The sequence below is a fragment of the Halyomorpha halys genome, unplaced genomic scaffold (genome assembly GCF_000696795.3).
Source record: "Halyomorpha halys isolate HHAL.00 unplaced genomic scaffold, Hhal_1.1 Scaffold1100.1, whole genome shotgun sequence".
NCBI lineage: Eukaryota > Metazoa > Arthropoda > Insecta > Hemiptera > Pentatomidae > Halyomorpha > Halyomorpha halys.
Genome location: NW_027112985.1, coordinates 43,510 through 57,597, shown reverse-complemented (window position 1 = coordinate 57,597; position 14,088 = coordinate 43,510). Strand labels below are relative to the sequence as shown.

The window sequence follows — 14,088 nt, the reverse complement described above, 5'->3', positions numbered from 1 at the left end:
CTGTTCAACTTCGAATTTGTGTTGGAATTTTTATTTTATTTTCCAAATATATTTTAAACATAGTTAAAATTAATTGATTTTTTTATTAGAAATGTTTTTTGACAAAGGAAACTGTAGAGCTGTTAGACTACTTCATGAAGCCAGTGATTTTTTAGAAGCTTGTCTTGAAAAGTTACTTGCTCTAGAACAAGAAGCCTTGTCAGAATTAAATGAAACTATAAGCAATAAAAATAAAAGCTGTGATTCACTTAACGAAATTTCAAAGAAAAATGGAAGTGTTATTATCAACTTTAGGCCTAGTAGTTCAAGTCCAATTGCTGACATAGTTGAAAGTACTTGTCTTCAAAATTTAGAATATTGTGAAAATAAGTCTCCATGTGTAGAAAATAAAATTAGGCTGTTGAATTTAGATAAATTACTTCCTGCTACTTCAAAACGTAAGCATGAAGTGGCATTAAATGAAAATAACAAAAAAAGTAAGTGTGATCAAACAATATGTCATTCAGATGAAGAGATGCCAGAGAATAATATTTTTGACATAAACCAGTTAAATGTTAAGAATGATGATAAGATACTTGAGCATACTTCAGAATCCAGAATTCCAGATATTAAAAGTGAGGACAATTTAGCTAAACCTACTTGTGAAGTCATATTTCATAGTTTTTCTAATTTACTCATAAGCAAAAAACCTCAAGACTCATCTACAAGGAGAAGTGTTTTAAATTTAAAGAAAGGTTGTAGGAAGATAGTCCGGGTGGCAGTCAATAAAGGTATCAAAGTAGTAAAAGAAAACTATGTATTTTTAACTAAGTTTCACCCTACTTTGCAGGGCTGTCAGATTGAAACAAAAATGATGTATCAATCTGACAGCTCTGCAAAGTGGGGCAAAACGGTTAACAATAAATAATTTTCTTTTACTATTTTGATACTTATATTGACTGCCACCAGCACTATCTAACTAAATCTACTTCATATGGTCAACTATCTTTTTCCAGAATTAAAGAAAGGTTATTAAACAGAAAATTTGCCATTTTTTTTTTCTTTTCAGAGAAATTGTAATGTACACACACATAATAATTTATTATTCTACTTTCAATTGATTTATTTAGAATTTATAAACAATATCTGCAATTTTAGTCAAGCCATTTATTCTCAGACAGAAACAATAATGAACCAATGTAACTAACTAGAGAGTTTTTTTTTTTTTTTTCCTGTGCCGCCTATAAAACATTACACAAACCAATAAATAATTTGCTGAAAATTTCTTCTTTCCCTTACTTGAACCCTCCTTAATCTAACAGATCTTGGAATCTTACACTGATTATCTCATCTTGACAAAGATTTTTTCTTTGATTGTGAAATATGTTTGTTTTGGCTCTTGACAAGTAATGTTACTTTCGTGATTATCAATTATTTCCTATACAATACTCTGGAACTGTTGGCTTTGAGGGGATAATGTTAGCAATGTGTCAAGAATTCTCTTATTTTTTATGTTACATCATATTGAGAGTTATACTGAATGACATATGTATAGTCTGACATACTTTCCTGCTATTTTTTTTTAACTACTATTTTGTAATTAGCATTATTTACTTCTTTCAATCAGTTTATGTTTTATCACTTTAGATTTCTTAAAAATTGTTCCTGAGAAGGTGCATTATACTCTCTCAAAAACTTCTTAATTGAACATCATTCTATACCTTAATGCCAAATATTTGATGATTAAATTAGGTATTCAACAATCCCTGTGGTGGATTTGAGTTCTTTAAGAGGTATTTTAAAATTTGATCCTGTTCTATTTTTAGAAAATATCTTTATTCATATTGTGCTTAAGGATCCTTCTATTGCACATAAAAAACTTATTATGATTATGTTTAGATAAGTTTTTCTGTAAATATTTTTTATCATAGTTTATTTGAGAAAAGGTAGCACTCTCTTATCTAATGTCTCATATTTATTTTATGAATAAACAATTTTTTGATTACCATCATCTTAAAATAAAACCTCATCAAAAATATTTAAGTATTTAATAATTTTTTTTTCAGTTATTCTTGAATACTATATTTATAAAAAAAAATTATCTTATTTTTCAGATTGTTGTACAAAACAGTTGAAGAATTGATCAAATCTTCTGGATTAGAGAATGTGCTGGATATTTTTTATAACTAAAAAAAAACTGAAGTGACATTCCTTAATAAAAGTATTATAAAGGTATTATTTCTTCCTATTGTTCTGCAGCTATTTGATCATTTAATAAAATAAGGGGTCGGAAAACTTTTCGATCAATGTTGATATCCTCATCTATCTTTATGTAAACACCTTTCTTCACAGAACAATAGTTTTATAAACCCTTACGTTTAGTTTTCTAGACTGGTGGAACGAACTGATACAATCAAATACTCTACTTATTAATGTGATTGATCTAGATCTTTTGGAAGTCTGGACGATAAAATATTATAGGGTCCCTATTATCAATTAGTAGCTGCCACCCTATAACATGTTATTCAGATTTCATTGTTGAGTCCATCACTAGTGTACTTACAGACTCAATCTTGACTTTTATCATTGTTACTAAAAGAGATTGTTTACTTGTAGAACAGTGGTTCCTTACTCACAGATGAGGGACTACTATGTCAGAAATTGAACCATGGCCCTATCGCACCTCCTGACTTCGGATAAAGTAGGTTCTCCTCCCTGAAAACTATTTCGAAATTAGGTTGTATAAAAGTGCATTCTGATAACTTTTATAATATACTATATATGCTTCACTATTGCTATATTTAAGGATGTATACACATTAATTGAACACTATTGAAACTTTGATATCAATTAATATATAGATGAAGTGATAAGACGGTATCTATAGTACCATAAATGGTAACAGCTTCTCTGTATAATTGTTAATACTGGTGAGATTTAGTTCTTATTCCTTTAGACAATTTGATTATCTATGATATTTTCAGGAATATATATATGAACTACTTAAAATATGAATAGTTTTTATTTAATAACCCTCATTGTGCTTCAATGTTAGTACTGTATTGAAACATTTCAGAATGATTGACCTATCAAAGTGTGGTAAAAGATTTTTTAGGAGTGAAACAAAGTTCATATTCATTTTTAGCACCTTAAGAAACCCTTAAATATGAATTTTCGAAAAAATTGGAAAATAAAATCTTTTTGCCCAAAATTCTCTCTTTTTGGCCTTTAATTTCTTTTGAAAAATAAACTACACCAAATGGCACTAACCAAATCTATTTAAACAAATTAGAACCGGAGATATAAAATACAACATTTGAAAAGTTTTTGTCAATTTGAAATTAATATTTCCCCTCTGTAAAGACATTAAATCTAAATTTTCTAAAATTAAAGAGGAGACATTCAGCTTTCTAATGGTTTTGTTAACATAGGAATTGTATAGAATGCCGAGGAGTTATGCACAATTATATAAACAATAGGCTCAAGATTAAAAAAAAAAATTGCAAATAAATCAAGGTGAAAAATTTATAATTTTTAATATCTTTGAAAAATGGTATCTGAGGGTTTAAGATGATGCTACAAACAAACATGATTTGTTTTTTTCTAAAAAAAAAATTTTGTTTACCTACTTCACTGAAATCCTCATTGTGCTTTGATTAATTTTTAGTTAGTAAAGAATCATGTAATAGTATCAGAAATATTTTTTCTTATATTTCAGAAAGAGACAAAACGATTGGCAAATAATAACCATGAAAAAATATATACTTTCTGCGGTATGCACCAAAAATGCTTAATTTTGTTACCGAAAAAAATCGGGCCAGCCTATAATTTTGCCAGGAAAATCCTGATCATTTAGTGAAAATCCCCATCACAATCGGATTAACGGTATGGCAGTGCATTAAGTACCCACAAACAAATATTGATTTTTATATATTAGATTTATGTGTTAAAATTTTTTAGCTGAAGCATCAGGAAATGCAAACATTAAAATAGTTTTAGGAATGATTCCTCTCAAAATATGTGTTAGCAGACCCTCACACGGACCTCCGGTTGGGAACCATTGTTGTACCCATCTTTTTTATCATAATTGGAGTACTAACGTACGGTTAAACCCCAAACAGTTTTAATTTTAGTTACTTGTTAACTGAGATTTTATCAGCATTCATCATAAGTTCATATGAATCCTTTTGTGAATTCTTGTCTAACTTCGACCCATCACATGTTATCCATTTTAATTATTGTTATATCTTATTACTCATTTATTTAGGTATTAAGTTTTTTTTTTGTGTGTGTTTTTAGTTATCCCTAATTATACCTAATGCAGCCATGCAGGGACTGAATGCCTTTGAATTAATGCTAATCAAGAAACAAAATACAAATTCTGTGTTAATCATTTAATATAAGTAAATAATTTAATGTAAACAAGTTATATGTATATATATATTAATTTTATTAAAACTATATTTATTTAATATGTCTTTGTCTTTTCCCTAAATGATTACAAAAATTTAATATTATCAGAAAGTAATTGTTACATTATTTTGACAGAAAAAAATTGCATTTAAGTATTAGTTCTTAGCAGTAATGCTTTAAAAAATAATTAATAAAACCTCAAATGTCGGATGATAAACAAGTTAATGTTTTAAAATCTAAGAAGAGAGGATGGTCGGGGGTGTGGTCAGCAGAAAAACACAAATAAACAAAAATAAGTTAATTGTGCTGATGTTTCAACCTGAGTTTCAGGTCTTCATCAGGGCTATAAAACCAAAAGAGATAACAACCATCATTCAGAGAAACATAAAATTACAAAGAAGTAGTTAGAAATAATTCCATGGTTATTAATCAACTATTTTTTATTTTAGGGCTAAGAACAAAAAACAAGAAAACGACCAGAATGAATAAGAGGAATTACAGAATGATTATAAAATTAGAAAACAAGTAACATTATAGTAATAAAAAAGTATTGAAAGACATGTATAGTTTTAGCATTATAAGAAGATGAAGGCTGTATGAGACAAGTAACAATAAAATTAAGTATGAGGAAATAACAAATAATAAAATACGTCTGAAAATCTAATTAGTAAATTTATGTACGAATTTATTTAAAATAAAGTAATGAAAAAAAAACTTGTAGAGTAACAATATACGCATCGTTACGTATTTGCTTATTTATACTTTGACCTTTTCTATAAGGTTTGTTACAAGGACCAGTTCGACAGTCAGCAAATAGTCATAATCATGCGCAGTACGGTTTTGGGTTTCTATGGAGGCCAGCGCCATTTCTCTGATTGTTTGAACATCTGTTCCAAGGGCCGGATACCAAGCTCGAAACCGTTTGCAAACTGTCAAACAGAACCTGCCCTTGAGAAGGAACTCCAGCAAACCGGACATACGCACACGTTTCATTTTTTCGTGAATGGAATATGGTCCGGTTGCGGTCAAATAAAACTCAAATAGTAAATGGTAGTACTACTTTCATTTTTTCCTTCCCTATCTGAGTTGGTGGGGGAAGGCTCTGGAAAAATTCACAACAAATACAGTACAATCTACTCTACTTTGACAGTTTGCAAAGGTTCCGAGCATGGTATCCGGTCCCTTGGAAAAGATGTCTTAACAGTCGGAGAAATGGCACTGGCCTCCATGGAACCCCAAAAAGGTACTGCGTTTGCTCCTGTCAATTTGCTGACTGCCAAACCGGTCCTTGGAACAAACCTTTTAGAAAAAGTCAAAGTAGAAATATGCAAATACATAACGATGCATAGATTGTAACACTACAAGTTTTTTTTCATTACTTTATTTTAAATAATTTTGTACATATATTTACTAATTAGATTTTCAGTCGTATTTTATAATTTGTTGTTTCCTCATACTTAATTTTATTGCTACTTGTCTCATACAGCCTTCATCTTCTTATAATATTAAACTATACATGTCTTTCAATACTTTTTTACTACTATAATGTTAGTTGTTTTCTTATTTTATAATCATTCTGTAATTCCTCTTATTCATTCTGGTCGATTTCTTGTTTTTTGTTCTTAGCCCTGATGAAGGGCTGAATTCTGGCCGAAACGTTGGCACTTATAAGTACGTTTTTGTTCTTCACTGACCACACCCCAGTCAGAATTAATCACATGGTTATTAATCAACTATTTTTTATTATCAATTCATTGTTATGTAACAAATAATATCAATTTTATCCTTAATAATATATTGTATCCTCACATCATCAATTGGAGTCAGAACAACTAATTATACAGGACCACATTGACAAATCAATAATATATTTTAACACGATAGATAAAAACAAACCTTTTTTTTTAATTTTCCCGAAGCCTCCCCCCACCAACTCAATAGGGAGTGAAAAAAAATGAAACGTGTGTGCATGTCCGGTTTGCTAGGGTCCCTTCTCAAGGGCAGGTTCTGTTTTGACAGTTTGCAAACGGTTTCGAGCTTGGTATTCGGTCCCTTGGAACAGATGTTCAAACAATCACAGAAATGACGCTGGCCTCCATAGAAACCCAAAACCGTATTGCGCATGACCATGACTGTTTGCTGACTGTGGAACTGGTCCTTGGAACAAACTTTTTTTTTTAATGAGGTGTAGATAGTTGACCGTAGATTAATGATTGGAGAAGTTTGTCAGGGGGTGCGGTCAGCAAAGAACAACATAAATAAACAAAACCATATTTATTTATTTTATGCCGACGTTTTTTTTTTAAATTTTTCCGAAGCCTCCCCCCACCACTCAATAGGGAGTGAAAAAAAATGAAATGTGTGTGCATGTCCGGTTTGCTAGGGTCCCTTCTCAAGGACAGGTTCTGTTTTGACAGTTTGCAAACGGTTTCGAGCTTGTTATTCGGTCCCTTGGAACAGATGTTCAAACAATCACAGAAATGACGCTGGCCTCCATAGAAACCCAAAACCGTACTGCACATGATCATGACTGTTTGTTGACTGTCGAACTGGTCCTTGGAACAAACCTTTTAGAAAAGGTCAACGTATAAATACGCAAATACATAGTTTCCGTTATTGCGGCAAGTGTTGGCCACGTCTATGGTTTAACTGTTTGATAGTTACGGTCATGATAACATTCAAGGTCACGACAATTATACTGTCGTGACCGTAATTGCACTGGGAATGGCGTGATCGTTAATAGTACAAGTACCAGTGATGCGGTGAGAGGGATGCGCTGGGATCTCTGCTCTACCCCTCACACGTGGGGGATAGAGTGGGCTCAGGGATCCTCTGGTCGATTCTGTAAATATTGTTTATATTATTTTATCATTATGTTATTTTATTTATTTATTTTTCATACAGATATTCTGATTATGTTCATCTTGTCTATTCTTTTGTTTGTATATATTTTAAGAGAGTTTTTTATTTTATTTCATTTTTTTATTTTAGTATGTATGAGATCATTCATCAATATTACCTATTGCCCACAACTGTGTGGCAGATTGTAATATCTATCAATAAATAAATTTATCAAAAAAAAAAAAAATAGTACAAGTAATGCAATGGACTAACAGTCGCATTAACTGCCATGTCGATACGCCTTGACAGTGAACTGACCTAACATATCAACCTTACCAAGTGTAATGACGATAGGCGGGAAGACATTGTTCTTATTTATTTGTCCAAAAACGTAAAATTGTATCTGCTCCGGGCCTCTAAAATTCGTACAATTCAAAATAAAATCAAAACTTTTTTTTTCAAATGCTACTATTGAAGCAAAGCAGCGACATGTTTTAAGTAATTTTTTGTTTATCTGTGTGTTTTTTACTGACCTCACCTCCCCCCCTCCACAATCTTTTCCATTTTTGTATGTATTTGGACAGGAAAGAAAAAATCAGGGATATTTTGGATCTCGATGAGGGAAAAAGAGGGAAAGTTAAACCAAACAGAAGGGAAAATAACTCAGGAAACGTTGAGATGAAGAAGGATCTGTTATCTCTTGTTATCAGTATCAGACCGCCGTGATTGAATATGGCAGTAAGTATTGATATAAGTTGTTTTTCTATTTTATCCTTTAATCTGTCTATAATCTAAATGGATTATGTTTAATGTAACTATTTCTATTTTAATGTTTAAATATATTTGTTAACTACAGTCTAATCAGTGTTACATATATTTTTTTTTGTTTTTGTTTTAGGACATAAATATTTTTGTTGGGCCTGCTGTCCATTCTGACTCTCCTGAAGAAATAACATGTTTTCCTAAAGTAGCCATAGCTGTTAAAGATGGAAAAGTGTGTGATAATAGGCAATGCTTTAAAATATTTAATTTTCCTCATTATTTTTGTAGAATATAATTAGATTATTAGAATGCAATATATCCTAATTCGATCTTTTATTTCTCTTTTTTATGATAATATTACTGTCATTTGGTATTTATGAGTATGTATGGGACACCTGTTGATCAGAAGAAGCCTGTCTTAAGCTTATAATTTTTTTAATTGGTTTTACATTACTATTTTATATATGTATTTATTTGTTTTATTACATCTTTATAATTTATAGCATCCAAATCTTTAAAATTAAACTTTGAAACACATAATCTACTTTATAGAAGGAAGACAGATGCGATAAAAAAAACTCAAATATTGATTAAATATTCAATAAATAGGCGAAGTTTCATCTCATGTTGCAGGACTTCATCAAGGCTAAAAAAAAATTCACAGCTAAAATTAATATTTGCAGTGAAAAGTATAAATAAACATGAATTAAAAAAAAGTATTAAACATAGACAATTAATGAAAATGGTAATTATAACAAATTAAAAAAAAATATAATAATATACTAAACACTAAAAGACAGAAAAATAAGGTATATAAGAAAAAAGGTCAAGAAAGCAGGAAAAGAATGAACCAAGTGGCAGTAACCATTCAGTAAGATGGTTGACCTGTTTTGTTCATTCTTTTCTCATCGTGACTTTTATTCTTATATACGTTATTTTTCTGTCTTTTAGTGTTTACTATATTTTTATATTTCTTTTTTATCGATTTGTTATTTCCATTTTCCTCAATTGTCTAATACCTTTTTGTAATTCATGTATATTTGTACTTTTTACTGTAAATCTTAATGTTAGTGGTTTATATCTTTTTTAGCCCTGCAACATGGGACGAAATGTTGGCTCACATTAAATAGTTTTATTATTATTTGAGTTTTTTTTTTTTTACCACACCCGAATCATCTTCCTTTTGTGTATTACACACAGTCAATCAACAATCTTCCAATTACTTTAAATTACTATTTTGCATTTTCTTTTCTTTATTACATATTTATAATTTACACAACATTATACATTACCTTAGAACACATAGTCTAATTTAATTTAATTTTTTTTTGTTTAATTTCTGTATTTAAACACTATGTAATTGTCGTAGTACCTTTTAAAAATCACTTGAAAACATTTAATTTTGCACGTTTGAATTTTGCACCCTTTGTATAATCATATTTATATTATGAAGAAGATGGTCATGGTTGCGGTCAAAAAGAATGGTTTTCAAATACTTATTATCCTACATTTCGCCCCACTTTGTAGGGCTTCATCAGAGCTGTACAAGATGATAGCTTTATAGACTTTGACAATAAATCCAATTATTGTCCAAATCTGTTCCAATTTATTGTCAAAGTCTGTGAAGCTATCATCTTGTACAGCCCTGATGACTATTTATGTTCTTTTAGACCACAACTCTGACCATCTTCATATTTGAAATTATACGGTCAACTATTTATGATAGTTGTGTTGATCATGTTATTCAAGTTCATATAGAGTGCTCTGTTTGGATATGAAAGTAAATTTGTATCTTATTAAATTATATTTTATAAAGTTATCTAATTTACAGATAGTGGATTTTGCAAAAGATGGAGATATAAAAAATATTAAAAAAATAGAAGTATCTAAGGCTAAAGTTATAAAACTTGAGGAAGGTCAGTTCTTATGCCCCGGATTTCTTGATATTCATCTTCATGCCCCACAATATCCCAATATTGGACTAGGATATGACAAACCTTTATTGGATTGGTTGAGATTATATACTTGGCCGTTGGAAATGAGATACAGTGATACTGATTTTGCTAAGCAGGTGTACGAGAGTGTAGTAGTGAGTATTATTACTTTACCTGTAGGGTTTTGAGTGTAGTAGTGAGTATTATTACTTTACCTGTAGTTATTTTTCTTTACTGAAAAAAAAATAGCCATATTTTTTTTATGTTCTTGATTTTCTAAGTGACTCGCAGGTCAAATTCCTGATCTTTGTTTATTTGAAATAATCAAAATTAACATTAAAAAATAATAATTTTGATTATTATTCATTATCTGTCATATTTTACAAATGGTATTATTATTAATTTTGGTGTTTCTTATTGGTTTATAGTTTTTATAATTATGGGCTCATTTCATAAAACTGAATTATTTGAATTTCAGAAATCTACATTACGTTGTGGTACAACCACCGCTTGCTATTATGGCACTATTCATCAAGAGAGTTCTTTTATTTTGGCAGAAATTGCTTCGAGGTATGGTCAAAGAGCTATAGTTGGTAAAGTAAACATGAATCAAAATTCATTTCCTGAGTATATAGAAACCACAGAAGCTTCTTTGGCGGATACTAAGGAATTTATAGAAAAAGTTATAGCACTTGATGTAAGTCAAATATTTATCATTTATTTATTGTCAGAGATTTCCTGATTATCAGTAATGTTAACTCTATTAATTGCTTAGGGATTAGAAATCTCTACACTTAACACCTATTTATCCAGTGATTTTTTTCCCCTGGCATTTTTTGACACTATCTGTAGAAATGATATGGTCTATATAAAAACAAAGTTACTTGTTAATAATCATATATTTATAGTGAAATTTTGGAAAATGATATAAAACAAATTTGTATTTAAACGTAAATTCTTGATTTTTATTTTCTCTCCAAAGTTAAAAAAAAAAATTAAATTCACAAAAAAGTTTAAATAATTTGCTGAAAACACCAAGTTATTTTTTTTTTTTTTATTAGATGAAGTAAATTATTTTTGAATCTTTAATTTTATAAATAATCAATATTTCTTCAGTGAAAGGTACTGTTCAAAACATGTTCCAGTAAGAAAGGAAATGTTGCAAAAATCAAAGTTATCACTACACGCACAATGACATAAATTGTTTGTGTATAATTTTTTTTCGTTATCCAATTTAGAAATATTTTATTTTAATTTTTTGTATTAAAATTGCATCAGAAAATTAACGATAATACAACGGAAATAAATATCCGAATGCCCAAATGCTTAAACTTTGAATAAAATTCTTTCTAAAATGTTTTTGTTTATGTTTTTACCACTGAAGCTGAAACCAGTTTTTTATTGGAATTATCTCTACTCGGCAAAAATTAGAATTTAATTTATTTATAATTAAAATAACCATCATCAATTATTTTCTGTAATATGAAAGTGACCAATTTTCGTCAGGCCGATGAATATGTGTTAAGAATCGCTCATTCATGTAAATTTATTTTTGGAGATTGAGCATTTATTTAATTGCATAAATAAATATAAAAGATAAATAAATATGTTAAAATTGACAAAAATGTATAATTATCACAAAGTATGAATAGAACATTTAAAAACTATGATGTACAAGAGTATAAGTTCAGATATAGACCAACAAACAAAATTAGTAATTTTATAACAATATGAAAAAAAAAATTATAAAAATAAAAATGCAGTAGTATATTAAATCAACTGACTAAACTGTCCTGGAACCATATTATGGGGAAGGAGGAGTGGTAAATATATAAAAGACAGAATTTATCAACATTTAAACGACTGTAAAAACAAATGGAACCCTAAATAAATTTTAAAACATGAGGAGATGGTTAGGGGCCGTGGTCAGTGAAGAACACAAATAAGTAAAACTTATTTATTAGGGCCACTATTTTGGCCAGAATTTTAAGCCTTCATTAGGGCTAAGAACAAAAAACAAGATAACCTATGAATGAAGAAATATACAGAGTGATTAGAAAATAAAGAAATAACTAACATTATAGATACAATATTGTTGAAAGACATATAAAAAGATAAAGGCTTGTATGAGAAAATAAAATTATATAATTAAATACATATGAGAATCTAGTCAGTAAATATATGTACAAAATTAAGAATTAAAATATAAAGTTATATAATCCTAAAGGAATAAAGAAATATGAATATTTTAATTTAATAATAATAATTTACCTGTAGCCGTTGAGTCAGCCCTGTGGGTTAGGGAGCTCTCCGGGGTCTACACAGCCTCATAAAGTGGGGACCTTTAATTGAGTAAAAATCTTGCATTCGAGCGTGACTCTGACCAAATCACCTCCTTGTACAACCATTGGTACTTCAATTAGTATCCCTACATAGGTTGTAGTGGTACAGATTTATTTATTTATTAATAATAATTTAAGATTAATGTTATGGGAAAGAAAATAAAGGTGAGTAAAATATTTCTTTATTCCTTTTGGATTATATGACTTTATGTTTTATTTCTTTAATCTTGTTATTTTTCTTACATATTTAACCTACATACATGTTTTATTTCCTACTTTTTCCATCGCTTTATTTTAAATTTTCATTTTGTACATTTATTTACTAATTAGATTTTCTTATTGGTTTTTTCCTCTTGCTTAATTTTAATTTTAGTTTTCTCATAAAACCTTTATCTACATATAAAAAAGGGAATGGTTGAATCTTTGTTCACTATAAACTTTTGAATTACTAGACCGATTTACTTGCTTTTTTTTTTTTTCAAAATGTTCCATTTTGCCATGAGAAGTTTAAAGATAATCCCCGAATTCTCGAGTAGAAAAAATGTTATGAAGAAAATTAAATGTTTTTGGTTTGTAGCTTAGAAAGTATATTTTTTTTCATGGTTATTGTACATCAATATCAATAAGAAAAACATTACTGATTCCACTAAGCTATATTATACATATTATCGCTCATATCTCCTCGGGATTTTATCCAATCCCTACGTTAATAGGACCGTTGGAAAGCCGAATGTCTGCTTTTTCAACCTTTCTTTTCTTGAGATGCTAAGAACAAATCTCATCATGTATATTGGTACCATTGATGTTACCAAATCATAATAATAAAGTATATGTATATGTTTTATTTAACTAAATCAAAATCAAACTATCAATTGTGTTCATTAAATCTATATACATCCTCAAATATAGCAATAGCATTACCTGGTCAGCTAGTCTTCTTATAATACTTAGACTATATATGTCTTTCAACACCATGTATCTATAATGTTATTTATTTTCTAATCATTTCGTAATTCCTTTTATTATTTATGATTGTTATCTTGTTTTTTTGTTCTTAGCCCTCAGGAGGCTTGAAATTCTGGCCGAAATGTTGGAACTAATAAATAAGTTTTTAATTATTAGTGTTATGCTGTCCACACCCCAACCATCTTCTCCCCATTTTTATATATCTATGGTAAACTATTAACTGATCATAATAAAAAAAAACTTCATTAGTACAGCACCATGCCGAAAAAGGACATAATTTTGATTTTCAAGATATTGAAATACTGTATAAAGAAAAAAATAGTTATAGAAGCAAGCTTTACAATATTTAAAAACCAAAACAATGCAATAATTTACAAAATGGACACAAACAATTTTAATTTATCATACGCTAAACTACTAAATAACAAACTGTCTAAATCCTCTATCCCACTAACTTAAATAGTTGAACAAAATGCCCAACAGAGTGCACTGGAATAGCAACAATAGCAAAGAGTCTTTTTATGAACAGTGTGGGAGAGTGATAAGGCATGGATAAAAGAAAAATGAATTTTACAATCCAAAGACATCTCTGAAGTTTAAAAATAAGTTATGAAAATTGGTTTCCAAATTAGTCAAAAAATATAATAAACAAAAATATAATATATATATTGTAATATGCTCCTTTTGTAGTAAATAGTATATTTTGATGTATAAATGGTTTTAATATGTTTTATTTTATGTATCATTTTAATATTCATTGTTTTGTTTATCCAAAAAGCAAACTAACCAAGTTTCATTGTTTATAATAACTTCGTGATACGAAAAAACAAGATGGCGGTACGTAGAACCAA

General features: G+C 29.1%; 1 protein-coding gene across 3 annotated transcripts in view; it reads left to right on the top strand.

Moving 5' to 3' along the window:
• The window catches only part of DhpD (guanine deaminase), a 22,411-nt gene continuing 8,323 nt past the window's right edge, over positions 1-14,088 (top strand). Inside the window, exons 1-7 of one of the 3 annotated variants that reach the window (XM_024363220.2) lie at positions 1-614; positions 2,094-2,211; positions 3,698-3,864; positions 7,818-7,971; positions 8,132-8,227; positions 9,827-10,084; positions 10,408-10,626. In XM_024363220.2, coding sequence (XP_024218988.1) covers positions 7,966-7,971; positions 8,132-8,227; positions 9,827-10,084; positions 10,408-10,626 — 579 coding nt within the window. In that variant the 5' untranslated portion in view covers positions 1-614; positions 2,094-2,211; positions 3,698-3,864; positions 7,818-7,965. The other 2 variants (XM_067050630.1, XM_014432683.1) reach the window with 2 other exon arrangements.